The sequence below is a fragment of the Phocoena phocoena genome, chromosome 9 (assembly GCF_963924675.1).
Source record: "Phocoena phocoena chromosome 9, mPhoPho1.1, whole genome shotgun sequence".
Classification (NCBI taxonomy): Eukaryota; Metazoa; Chordata; class Mammalia; order Artiodactyla; family Phocoenidae; genus Phocoena; species Phocoena phocoena.
The window spans coordinates 47,374,921-47,389,116 of NC_089227.1; the positions used below are offsets into that span (position 1 = coordinate 47,374,921).

Sequence of the window (14,196 nt, forward strand, 5' to 3'; positions counted from 1 at the left end):
TTATGATTTTTCCTACATGGCACCAGGAATATGCAAATCCCAGTATGCGAAGCAGAGTCTAGGTGTCAGGCTAGTGGAATATTTGACATCATCTCTACTGCAAACTCAAGCATCTAAGGTTAAACAAGATGGAGAACCACAAAAAAACAACAAACACCACAAAAACAACAACAACAACCAAAAAAAAAACCCTGCTCATAACTGGCAAATAGATTTGTTTGTGCTTAATTACTTCTGCTGTAACCTCTAAAAGGCAATGCTAAGAGTCAATGAGCTTATCTAAAAGTGATTAGCAAGAACAAAAAGTGAAGCGAAGTTGGCCTCATAAACCATGAGGTCCAGAGGTTAATCATCTACGTTTCTCTTTCTGCAAACTTCTAACAAACCTGATTAACACACTAGTCTTTCCAAGTTTCTCAAACTTTTACCATTTTCAAAACGTCTTTCCATGTGCTTTCTGCAGCTGGCCATCGCCAGCAAAGTGCCCCTTATCTTCTAGCTAAAATGCTCTGAAATGTCAGTCTGTTACATAAAAAGACCAAAGTAATCAACCTAAGTCTTTCCCTTCGCACGTTTCCTTGCACACATTTTCCTAAACTTCCTTGTCACACACACATGGGAGCCACTGAGTGTGCAATATTTTCCCCAGGGAGTCTGGGAAAGCACTATGCACGAAATCATTCTAAAATAAAAATAAGTACATGTGCCTGGAAACTTAAAGTGAATCCATGTACATTTACACTCATAGCAGCCGGAGATCTCTCTACTACACACAATCCCTTTACTCTTTATCATCATGCTTCAAAGAAAACCGCACTTCATGTCAGAAACATGACTTTGAAAGGCAAGCATTAAGAATGAATCTGCACCTCTACTCTTGCCTCTGACATTTGACACTGCAGTTCCCTGCTTATATGTCCGGATCCTCTGCTAAATGGTGAGATCCTGGAGGGCAGGAGTCCTCGCTTCGGACTCATCTTTGCATCTCCAGTCTTTGGTTCAATGAGAGTGTTCAAATGTCCATTTTGACTTTCAAGTGACTGATCTTTGTTTTTCATTTCTAATTTGACTCAAAGATTTCTTTGTTTTGAGTATGCTCGTGCTTTCTTCACTAAAAGTAAGTTGAGGAGCTTAGTATATGGAAAGGAGTTTGCAAAACTAGCCATAATAATTTCTGCTAAGTGGGAGTGGGTGGAGGACACCAAGATTAAGAGGCCCATCCTAAAGCCTAGCATTTTGCCAACTGAACGGTAATGTAAACTTATTACTGATAAGGGAGAGGATGAAATTGGTTGTAAGAAAACCTGGGTCCCACTTCAAATGAGATAACATATGAAAAATCTTATAAAATTATAGCAGGCACCAAGTAAGAGCACTATACATATTAATTATTATTGTTATGTCAGGACCTTCTGGATACGCTCTTGTTTTTGAGACTACCTTAACTTTACCTCTTGTTTATTTCCCCTCGCCATGATACTCTAGGATTAATGACATAGTGTTTGTAAAGTGTTTTTAAATCCCTGAAGTGTTATAATCAACCCAAGTACCATTTTATTTATGCAAACTGTGTCTACTCAGCAAGTCCACTTAAACATCTAGGATTGGGATTTTCTGTCTCATAAGGCTTAATAAATGATTCCCTCTGGCTCTAAAAGCAAGTACTTTTTCAATGACAATGGGAGGGAAAGCAAAGGAATTACTCTGTGACATCTGCTGTGCAACGTTCTTCGAATGGCACATCTTGATAAATGCATGAGAGTCCTTGGAGAGTTACTGCACACAGTGAAGAGAGAGTGGTAAAAATCCCAGTATCTCTGAAAAGGAAGGCAACACATGTTAAAGTCAGAAAAGCCTCAGAGTTTACGTCAATAGAAATCAATAGTGATGTGTTTAGTCCCTACTTTATACATAATGGCAGCTTTCCACGGTCTCTGATGGGGAGGCAAAATTAAACATGAATAATGAAGCTAAGGCAGGTTAAGTAACTTTTTAAAGCTAAGATAGCTAATAAGTAGCAGAATAAGACTGCACCTAAGCCATTAGCCTCTAGGCCCAGTGAGCTTTGTACTCTGTGCCCAACATCTCTCCCGTGCTGGGGACAGCCTGTGGCAGCTAAAACCAAGAACATGAGGCTAGGTGGAAGGGCTGGTTCACAAAGGCAGCAAAGTCCACATGCAGCATGAGGACTCAGCTTTGCCAATGGCTTTCTGCATGACTCATCACAAAGTTGTTGATACTCTGTTACCTGCCTATTACAGACTTCAGGTTATTTAAAAGTGAATGAAATAATCTATATAATTAATTAATCTATATAATTATTAATATTAATTAATCTATATAAATAATAATAGAGCAAATTTTTAAAGTGAGTGACATAATCTACACAAACAATTTAAACTTCTGATAAAAATGCTATATGAACAATCCTAAATATTCTTCTTATTATTATTAAATTCACCTAAATTGATGGGAAGAAAGTAAAACTGTCACCTTTATATAACTGTTCAACTTGCCCTTGGATGGAGAAACTCCCAAGATGCTACTTATTTATTTATTTATTTATTTATTTATTTATTCTCACACCTGCATTTTATAACCCTTTGTCTTGCTGTATTTGTGTAGCATCCTCAAATTCTTAAACGCATTCTCAAAACCCATTTTTTGAATTAGAATTTCCTGCACTCCCATTGCACTATGGAAGTACTTTAGAGCAAAACCCACAGGAAGTGAATTGATGCTTTACCTCCAAGTCATCATCAGGGATAGCTCTTTTCCACTTTATGTTCCACCTGATATGTTCATAGGCATTGACGACAACTTCGATTGCTTTGGGACAAGAATGGCAAGCCTGTATCACCTGCAGAGACACCACAGAGTTTCATCTGTTCAATGCACATGTATGATTCATCTTTTCCACGCACAGAGACATCAGGACTTCATGGACCGATAAGCCTCTTTGGAGCCCTGAAATGCTTTTGAGAAGTCTCATGCCTTTAAGTATTCAAACACACTGTCAGCCCCCATTGTGGATGGGAGGATTAATAACATAAGACTAATTTCCTTCATCATCCAGGAGCAAGTGAAAAAGAGGTGCTAACAAAGAGGGTGGGGGCCTGACGAAATGCATCCCCTGCTCGTAAAAGCAATTTTGAGAGAGGCCGGTCCCAAAATACACTTCCAGCTGTCTAGGAAATTCTCCTAGTTCTACAGAAAATTTTATTAGCAAAAAGCTGAATGTTAGTAATCCAAGAACTCAAGCCTACTGGTGACTATGAAGTAAAACAAACTATAGAGTAACATGAAAGTTAACCAAAGCTGTCTTCCCAGTGCAGTGCTTGAAGAGGACTAATGTCACGTACCAAATCACCCTCACTGGTATTTTAACCTTCACCAGCAATAAAAGATCACATGAAGATTAGTTATTTCATTAGCACACTCTGTTCAACAGTAGACCAACCAAATAAAACTGGAAAGCCGAGTCGAGGTGGCCAGCATTTCCATCAGGAGGCAGAAAGATTTAGCTTTAGGTTTTAGACTAAACTGGATATTTAGCCAACCTTTGATGTTACCATGAAATTTGGACATATCTGATTAATCAATCATGCAGCCTTTATTAAGTGACAATGGAGGAATATATGAGACATATCCCAAAGTAAAACACACTGGTTTCTGGTGAGAGGCTTACTGTAAGAATGAGAAGCAAAAACATGTAAATGAAACAAGAGAAGATCAATGGAGATGTATGGTTGGTTCACATACATAAGTGTTAGATTATAGGGTTTGAAAAAGAGGAATTATAGAAATTCCAAGAGAGAGAGCTGAGTGAGTTGCGCTAACCAGGAATGATTTCTTGGAGGAGATGGGTCCAACTGTAGATCCTAAATGGTAGAAAGGTGCATGCATGTGTGTGTGTGTGTGTTGTGTGCCTGCCTGCATACACTTACAGGCCTGTCTACATATGCAGCATCAGCAAATGTAACAGTCGTGTTGAAAGAGAGGTACTTCAACGGGTAAAACAAAAACACAGCTTCATTATCGCTTTCTCCTGCTCACACAAACCCACTGCCTGCAACCCTTCTCCACTCCTGGCATGATACCTCAGGCAGGACTCACACCTGTTTCTACTTAATTTTTCTTCTTTCTTTTTCTTTTTTTTGTTGCTGTACGTGGGCCTCTCACTGTTGTGGCCTCTCCCATTGCGGAGCACAGGCTCCGGACACGCAGGCTCAGCGGCCATGGCTCACAGGCCCAGCCGCTCCGCGGTATATGGGATCTTCCCGGACCGGGGCATGAACCCGTGTCCCCTGCATCAGCAGGCGGACTCTCAACCACTGCGCCAACAAGGAAGCCCTCTACTTAATTTTTAATAATAAAAAGTACTCCAGTCACTCTAGATAGGAGAAAAATGTCATTTCAGCAATAAAAATGTCCATTTTAGTTGAATAATTGAAACTCCAAATTTTACTTAAAAGTTTCTCCTCTCCCATAACCCAGGCTTGTTTCAAGCTGCAGTTGGAAAGGAGGTATTTGTGGGTGTGGTATAATAAGAAATACATGTTTGGTCTTTGCCTCTGGTTCTTGACAAAGAGCTCCTTTCCACCATTTCAATTATGCTAATGAAGTGAGTCTTAATGGGGCTCCTAGAGAGCTTCATTAGGTGGACTGGTTACTGGAAAGACCAATCCTTCATTAGAGGATTGGAACTTTTACACACCTTGTCTCCTACCTCCAGGGAAAGAGTTTGACTGAACTCAAACTCCAACATCCAGGGTGGTCTAGCATTGCATTTTTCTATGTGAGTGGTAAGTACCCAATGTCTTGGGACTTCAGGCAAAACTGAGACAGAAGGATGAGTATTTTAATACCCAGTTGTGTGTATGTGTGTGTGTGTGTGTACCAAGGTCACCTGAATGAAGGGCCCATGTCAGGAAAGAACTAAAGTTAAGAGCAGGTAAGATGGAGTCAGCTGACAGTACACCTGGAAGGTCAATCTGAAGAGCTTGGGATTGACTTAATAGGCAATAGGAAGCTATTATGTATTCTTAATAAGAAAGGGTTATATTCAATCAATTCATTCCATTGGGAAACCTTTATTGAGCACTGTGTTTAGCACTGTGACAGTAATTCTGAGTTTATGCCCTGCTTCTGTCTTCAAGGAATTTACAACCCAGTTGAAGATAAAAGACATAGGTATTTCAGAGTTCAGAGCAATATAATTCAGTAAATAATAAGAGGCTAACTTAAAGATCATCAGTGTCCCTTGAGTACCATGAGCAAAAGCACAAAGGGAAAAACAAGGATATCAAGGGCAGGGAGCCCTGAGGAGGCTAAATGGGAGTGCACCAAACGGCTTCTCAGCTAGCTTCACCATTAGTCACGAGAACTGAAGCTGCGAGAAAGAATAAGTAGGGTTTAATGACTAATCAGATATAGGAAGTAAAGACTGCAACTCTGAAGCCTAAGATCAAGTACAAATAGGGGTACCACCGATGGAAATGAGGAAATAGGAAGGGCATACTAATTTGAGGATGGTCAGATAATGAGCAGGAGGATATTTCCTATGTTATGTCCTAATGTCAGTTAAAAATGTGCATGATGGATGCTCTAATGAGAAGGTCAAGATGGAGAGGGAGATCTGTGCATCAACAAGGAATGTGCTGGTTAGGTCAATCATACGCTAAATGGATATAAACGGAAAAGGTAGAGAACCATGGTCTGAAGCTTGATGCATCCTAATAGGCAGGAGAGAGGATGAAGGAAAAAAATTACAGCTACCATTTTTTGAGGACTTATCATGTGCCAGGGCCTATGTTAAATCTTTGCATGTTTAGCTTGCTAAATCTTCAGACAACCTATGAGGTTAGTCCTATAATTATCTCCACTTTACAGATTTAAAATCAAAGGGTGAGAGAATTTAAACAAGGGTATTTAGCTAGTAAATGACAGAGATAGGATTCCAACTCAGGTCTGTGTGACTCCAAAAGTCAAAAACATGTTGAATAAAAATGGTGAGGGGCTTTCCTGGTGGCACAGTGGTTAAGAAGCCACCTGCCAATGCAGGGGACACGGGTTCGAGCCCTGGTCCGGGAAGATCCCACATGCCACGGAGCAACTAAGCCCATGCGCTACAACTACTGAGCCTGTGCTCTAGAGCCCACCAGCCACAATTAATGAGGCCCACGTGCCTAGCGCCCATGCTCCGCAACAAGAGAAGCCACCACAATGAGAAGCCCGCGCACCACAACAAAGAGTAGCCCCCGCTCGCCACAGCTAGAGAAAGCCCACTCACAGCAACGAAGACCCAACACAGCCAAAAATAAATAAATAAAATAAAATTTTAAAAAATGGTGAGAGTGGGCATCCTTCTCTTGTTCCTGATCTTATAGGAAATGCTTTCAGCTTTTCACTGTTGAGTATGATATTAGCTGTGGGTTTGCTGTATATGGCCTTTATTATGTTGTGGTATGTTCCCGCTATGCCCTATTTCTGGAGAGTTTTTACCATAAATGGATGTTGAATTTTATCAAAGGGTTTTCCTGCATCTATTGAGATGATCATATGGTCTGGCCTCAGGAGGCATGGCCTCACCTGAGGACTGTGTCAGCCCCAACAAATAGAGCAACCAGAAGGGGCTCTACCGAATAGAGGTTTGAGTCAATGGTGTACTAGAAAATGTTCAACAACAGGCATTTCATAAAAAAAAAGACTGTATGTATATATGTTTATAAGTTTATTATAAGTTTTGCTAATATAAAGAATGTGAAGCCCTCAATTTACAAATAATAAAATACCCAATATTTATTTCCTATTCCATATGGCCAGTTGGTACTCTAAGAATGCTATCACTGATTTTTATATCAATTTTGTATAGATATGAGTTGTATTCATAGCCAACCTGTGTCTGCAATTGAAGCGTGCATGTGGTTCCTATGTTTACATTGGTTGACATTTTTATTACATTAAGGAGTAACTGTTTCACAAATGTGAAACAATGAAGACATATATTGGAAACTCACTCACTCATCAATGACATAAGCCACTTCTATGTGGAAGCGCTTAATAGTTTTTTGAATATTGGAAGCATATTTCTCAATTTTTTGTACTATTCACAATGTAATAGCTACAGACACCACACACTACAAATTTTTAAGTTTAATCTACATTAGTAACATTCTCTCCATCAATTTCTGAAGTCTAGACATCAACAAAGCAATAAGTTAAGGTCTGATTGGTAGCATTTGCTGATTTCTGTGGTGTAAACAGTTGCATCATGGCCTATTTGAGGTCCCTGAATGTATGGTGGGGAAGATATGTAGAGTAAAATAATTGGCAGGTAGTGTGTTTTGAATATTTATTACCTTTGTTTTTAGTATACTTTGTTGTAGGTTTTTTTGTTTTGTTTTTTTTTGTGTGTGTGTGGTACGTGGGCCTCTCACTGTTGTGGCCTCTCCTGTTGCGGAGCACAGGCTCCGGACACACAGGCTCAGCGGCCATGGCTCATGGGCCCAGCCGCTCCACGGCATGTGGGATCTTCCTGGACTGGGGCACGAACCCATGTCCCCTGCATCAGCAGGCGGACTCTCAACCACTGCACCACCAGGGAAGCCCCATGTTATAGGTTTATATGACTTAATTTTTAAAAATCGTTGCATTTAACAATCAGCTCACAAAATTCCTGATAATTTAACAATCAGCTCTCATGAGCTACTGTGAGCCAAACTCTAGCACACAACTCTTTTTAATTGTCCCCGAATTTAAAAAGTGCAGTCATAAGCCATTGCAGACTAAATGTGTATATTGAGGCTCCAAACCAGTGAAGGCATCAGAACCATCCTGCCCAGTGGCTAGGTCCAAATGGGCACAACATAAACACTTGTTTAATGAGACGATCCATTCACATACATAGTCTGGGTACAGTGCACAAAGCTGACCTGCTGACAATGGCTTTTTCAGCCAGGTCTACTCAAATAAAGAGTAATCCCTAAGGGGATAAACAGGTGGGCTGGAGTTAGACATCCATTGCTGTGGGACCTCTGAAGAGTTAGAGTCAGCATTTCTGAGTATATGGAAAGTATAACTAGAAGGACTTCTCCATGGGTACAAGATGGTCAAGGTGGGCAGGTAATTTTTCCAGAACCTTGGTCTTGGGAAATTGAGGCAAATGGGGCTGCTCTTTTCTCTGCAGTTGGGATGAGGATGGCAGATATGTAGCTCTATGCAAAAGAGACAGACAAAACCTCAGGCTGACTAATTGCTTTGAACACTAGTTTATAAACTACCATAAGAGCATCATAGACTGTTAGAGTTGCAAAGGACCCTAGGAATTATCTAATCCCCCTAATTTGGAGATGAGGAAATTGAAACCCAAAGAGGCACACAGTAAGAAAAAGCATGGTTTTAGGTCTTCATCTGAGTTTAGTGCTCTTTCAAATATATTCTGATGATCTTATTTTAATCCTTAAGTAAGGACCAGTGAAATGAATGGTTTAAAGACACAGATCCTATTGTACAGGTATTTAGAACAAGAAACACTCTTTACGAAGATATACAGATTGCCAACAAACACATGAAAGAATGCTCAACATCATTAATCATTAGAGAAATGCAAATCAAAACTACATTGAGATATCATCTCACACTGGTCAGAATGGCCATCGTCAAAAAATCTAGAAACAGGGGCTTCCCTGGTGGCGCAGTGGTTGAGAGTCCGCCTGCTGATGCAGCGGACGCAGGTTCGTGCCCAGGTCTGGGAGGATCCCACGTGCTGCAGAGCGGCTGGGCCCGTGAGCCATGGCCGCTGAGCCTGCGCGTCCGGAGCCTATGCTCCACAACGGGAGAGGCCACAACAGTGAGAGGCCCGTGTACCAAAAAAAAAAAAAAAACAACATCTAGGAACAATAAATGCTGGAGAGGGTGTGGAGAAAAGGGAACACTCTTGCACTGTTGGTGGGAATGTAAATTGACACAGCCACTGTGGAGAACAGTATGGAGGTTCCTTAAAAAACTACAAATAGAACTACCATATGACCCAGCAATCCCACTACTGGGCATATACCCTGAGAAAACCATAATTCAAAAAGAGTCATGTACCAAAATGTTCATTGCAGCAGCACTATTTACAATAGGCAGGACATGGAAGCAACCTAACTGTCCATCAACAGATGAATGGATAAAGAAGATGTGGTACATATATACAATGAAATATTACTCAGCCATAAAAAGAAACGAAATTGAGTTATTTGTAGTGAGGTGGATGGACCCAGAGTCTGTCATACAGAGTGAAGTAAGTCAGAAAGAGAAAAACAAATACCGTGTGCTAACACATATATATGGAATCTAAGAAGAAAAAAAAAAAAGATCATGAAGAACCTAGGCGTAAGACAGGAATAAAGACTCAGACCTACTAGAGCATGGACTTGAGGATATGGGGAGGGGGAAGGGTAAGCTGTGACAAAATGAGAGAGTAGCATGGACATATATACACTACCAAATGTAAAATAGATAGCTAGTGGGAAGTAGCCACATAGCACAGGGAGATCAGCTAGGTGGTTTGTGACCACCTAGAGGGGTGGGATAGGGAGGGTGGGAGGGAGACACAAGAGGGAAGAGATATGGGAACATATGTATATGTATAACTGATTCACTTTGTTATAAAGCAGAAACTAACACATCATTGTAAAGCAATTATACTCCAATAAAGATGTTAAAAAAAACCCACTCTTTACTATTATCATTATAGTAATTATAGGCTGGATTTTGTTGAAAGTTCGAAATAATTCCCTTTCTAATGCAAAGATGTTGCTAATTATATGAAAATAGCATCCATCAGACCTCTATACACATCCTTCTCTAAAGACCTCCAGATATATTCTTTCTAGAAGGATGAGCCATGTTGAAAAGTATGCTGGAAATCAAATGAGTAATCCAAAATGAAGATTTAAATTTAAGAGTTACCAGGACAGAGATGACAGCTGAAATTAATCCAAGGCCTGAATCAGGAATATACTTGTACTGGAATTTTGAAAACAGAGAGCATGGGGAAGTCAGAAGCTTGTAATGAGGCTCTGCACATGGTTTAAGTGTCCACTCAGAAAACTGACCTGTGCTCTGCATTAATTCCCGGGCTACACTCACTCTTCATGGAAACCACACTGGTTATGTTTAGAGACACATTGCCCACTTACCCAATACAGGTAATCTGTCCCTAGGTATTCCTTACCTCCCCCTTCCTGCCAAAACCTTGTACACAGAGGAGGTGTGGCTAAAAGTTACTCTCCTCCTGTAACACATTATTTACTTCTCAACTAGGGTTTCCAGGTTTAGCAAATAATAATAATGTAGGTTACCAGGTAAATTCGAATTTCAGACAGACAACAAATAATTTTTCGTATAAATATGGCCCCAATATTGCATGGGACATATTTATACTAAAAATTACTTATTAGTGATGCATTTCAAATTCAATAGAGCATCTATATTTTGTTTGGCAACCCTATTCCCAGCCCCTATTCAGAAACAGTTCAAACCAAGTTATGTATACAGGAATATAATTCATTCATAGTTCAGGAGCCCAACTTCACACATCTGGTGCTTCAATTTGTACCTGGCACACTCCCATATATCACCTGGAGATAACCTTTCATTAGGATAAAAAAAATTGAGTAGTTCTTAACCTTCAGTCTTTAGATGCACAAAGTCCAAAGCTCCCACTGCCACATTAGGTTTTGCTGACACTGACTAGCAAATTTTCTGCTGACAGAAGGCGGTTCTCACAGCAGGAAAGGCTCCTTTCAGCCTGACGCTCCCAGCTCTCTTAACCGACACGCCTAGCTTCCAGAACGAAGACAGCTGATCATGCCGTCTTCAGGCCTCAGCAATTATTTCACCAGGCAACAACAAAAAGAAACCCTTAAGAGAGAGCAAACTCTAAATAATCACTCTATGATGACTCCCAGGAACCTTGACCATCAAATGAGGAAGGACTGGTGGACCCAGAAGGCAGAAGCTTCTACTTCTTCTTGTAAACCTGGGAAACAGAAAAGGCTCAATGACCTTCGCCTTCTGTGCGTCTCTGGGGTCTCTATTCTTCCTTCCTAGAAGAACAATTGGACAAAAGGTAGTGGTGGCAACTGGAGAGACCTTAAGACCCTTCCCCTCAGCATCTGACCCCTAAAAACATTAATTAGAAAACAGATTCAAGATAAATCTCCCTGCCACCCTTCCAGTACAAGTGCCACCTGTAAGCCACTTCACCAGAGAAAATCTAAAGCTACCTCTGCCCTTTTATATTGAGATATTTGTGTGCAGAAAGGTACTTAATGATCAAAGAGACTGCTTATACCTTGGGCTTCATATACAGAACTGTTCAACGGCAGAAATCATCTTTACCTCCCCCAGACTTTCACATACCTTTCCCTCCCCTAGAAAAATGTCTTTCTTGCCCTACAAGAAAACCCAATCTTGGCTCCCTGGGGTGTCACTTCCTTCTGAATTATGCTGAGAGAAAAAAAAATCAAATGTCCTTTTGAACCTTGGAAAGCAATTGCAGACCCTATAATTCTTTTTTTCCCCTTATGTAATTTATACATCAGCTTTCAGTGAAATACACCCTCTACAAATTTGCTTTGTATTTGGAAGACAGCATCTTCAGCTCTGACCTTGTTCCTTGTAAATAAGGAAACTGAATTCCCCATCCACAAGAGAACAAATCACTTTATCTTCTGGATAAATGAGTCAGTCATTTACTTGTGTAAAGATGACTTTCTCATTGGAAAGTCGGGTTGTGAAGTAGCTGTTCTAAGTCACTTTATAGCATCTGCATAGTAAATTGAATAGCTTTTCTTTAGTTTTCCTTTGGAAGGAGGCCAGTTCTGTTATATAGTCTATTGGGTAGCCACAAAAATGTTTAAAGTACCAACCATCCACCAGTAGCCAACTGAATCTTAAATCTCTTTAGCATACAGCCAACCTAGAGGGGCTCAGAGGAGCAAAACAGAACTGAGTAAGAAGATGGTAACTGTGGAGAGAGTGTTCCCTGGAACATGTAATTGTATACTATTCTACAGGAGAGTAGAGCCACCAAAGTAAGGCTGGTAGGAAAGACTCCTACAATGGGCCAAGAGTACATTTTGGGAGGAGGAGGAAAGGAAATGATTTTGTTGAGCACCTACTAGTCTCAGTGATTTACATGTCTTACTCACTCCTCAGACAATCCTGAAAAGTTGATATTTTTCTCTTCATTTTCTCTTGGATCTGAGAGATTAAGGGACTTCAAAATCACACAGCAAGTAAATGGCCAAGTTAGAATTCAGATCCATGGTTACTAAGCCCCTGTTCCTACCCCTCCTCGCTGTTATCTCTCAGACAACTGCCTTTGTGAACAGGACCTGGGACCTTCCTCACATTTGCAAGACTTCTTGCAGGAGAACAGAAAATCCATTTAAAGGCCTATTGCCCCTAGTCTGGCACTTCTTTAAAAAGCACTAACTTCACTTTCAATGCAGTTTTTCATCATAATTGTCCTACAAACCTCAAGAAATTGCATCTCCAGGGGAGGGGTGTTCTGCTGCCCAGAGCCACAGGGAGGCCAGAATAGCTACCAATCCTTTATGTACAGTAAGCTGCAGGGGTTCACGAAGGCAATGTCCCTAGTTCAGTGCTTGTATGCAGTTACACTCCCCAGCTCCACAGATAACATGGTGATAGGATTTCTTTCTAAAAGTAAAGTTTTCAAATGCTTGTGCTCTCCAATCCCAGAAGGAAGTGCTTTCATTCTATTATACCAGAGGTCTAGCCAAGTAAGTTTGGCAAGGAAGTGAAAGAAATCTTTAGGAATCAGGCAGAGGGCATGTCTTTGAAGAAGCAATTGTTTGAGGTTGGGAACTTTAAAGATCCTTCCTGATTGGTGAAGACCACGTTGACTCTAAAACTGACGAGGAAGAAACGATGAACACCCTTGGGGACGTCTTCGGAAGGGGAGGCAGGTGTGCTCCTAGCTTGACCACTGCTGCTCTCCAGATCAGCAGCCCCATGCGGAGCCTTGTAGGAGCCACTTCCCTTCACCTGTGAGCCAGGAGGAAGCAATTCTCCAGGACCAGGCTCACCCTCCACAGTCCAGGGTCACCTGTGGCTCCACCCCACCAGCGCCACACTCCTGGGGAGGATAGCAGCAGCCCAAACCCTTAAGTGGCTCTTACAGGGGAATGGGGAGAGGGTCTTTTACTTACTTTTGCAGAGACCTGTTTCATCCACAGTCAACCACCAGGGGGTTTCAGAGTAAAACTCAATATTTTATCTCTGGGCATTCTCACACATTGTCTCTCCTGGTTGGAAAGGCCCCTGTGGGTAAACCAGGCCCAGGAGCACGGATTCTACTGCTCAACAGATATGTAATGATAACAGTTATAGTTATCTTTTGTTTAAAGGTTGCCATGACCAGAAATGATAAACACTTTCTTTTTTTTTTTAAAGTTTTTTTTGCTGTGCACCATTTTTAAAGTCTTTATTGAATTTGTTACAATATTGCTTCTGTTTTATGTTTTGGTTTTTTGGCCGTGAGGCATGTGGGATCTTAGCTCCCCAACCACGGATTGAATCCGCACCCCCTGTATTGGAAGGTGAAGTCTTAACAACTGGACAGCCAGGGGAAGTCATGGTAAACACTTCTTAAATATTATCTTGTTTCATTCTCAAAACAACCTTAGGAGAAGGATATTATTATCCATGCCCTCTGTCCGTCTCTATCCTCTTCCCTGGAAGGAAGGTAGCCTTACAGCATAAATATACACAAAATTATGCATTATGAAGTGAGCTGTATTAGAAAGAGATCGATTGTTTGTCTCCTAGAAGTCCCACTATGAAGAATGACCCCTCTAGTGAGATGTGGGTAGAGAAAAAAGTGGGAGGTAGTCCAAGGAAGAGATATTTATAGATGCAGGATGAAGGCTGGGGTGAGGAATTGGGGGAGACACTTTGTGAGGACTGACAGTGACTCCAGAAAGAGCAAGAAAATGTTTGGCACCATCCTCTGGGCTCTGAGTATATTTGTGGTGTGCTATGAGTAATTAATTTCTTTCTAGTGAAGGACCTGGTTTGCATATTATTGCCAAGGCATAAGAGTATATCCATTTCACAGGGAAGGAAATTTAGGCTCAAGAAGCAAGTAATTTATTCAAAATCACACTCTTAGGTGAG

The 14,196-nt window shown here is 41.0% G+C and overlaps 1 protein-coding gene across 1 annotated transcript in view; it reads right to left on the reverse strand.

Annotated features, from left to right (window-relative positions):
• Positions 1-1,628: 1,628 nt before the first annotated feature.
• The window catches only part of ASB4 (ankyrin repeat and SOCS box containing 4), a 63,472-nt gene continuing 50,904 nt past the window's right edge, over positions 1,629-14,196 (reverse strand). Inside the window, exons 4-5 of the mRNA XM_065884196.1 lie at positions 2,747-2,860; positions 1,629-1,817 (exon numbers count right to left, since the gene is read on the reverse strand). Coding sequence (XP_065740268.1) covers positions 1,629-1,817; positions 2,747-2,860 — 303 coding nt within the window. The remainder of the gene's footprint in view (positions 1,818-2,746; positions 2,861-14,196) is intronic.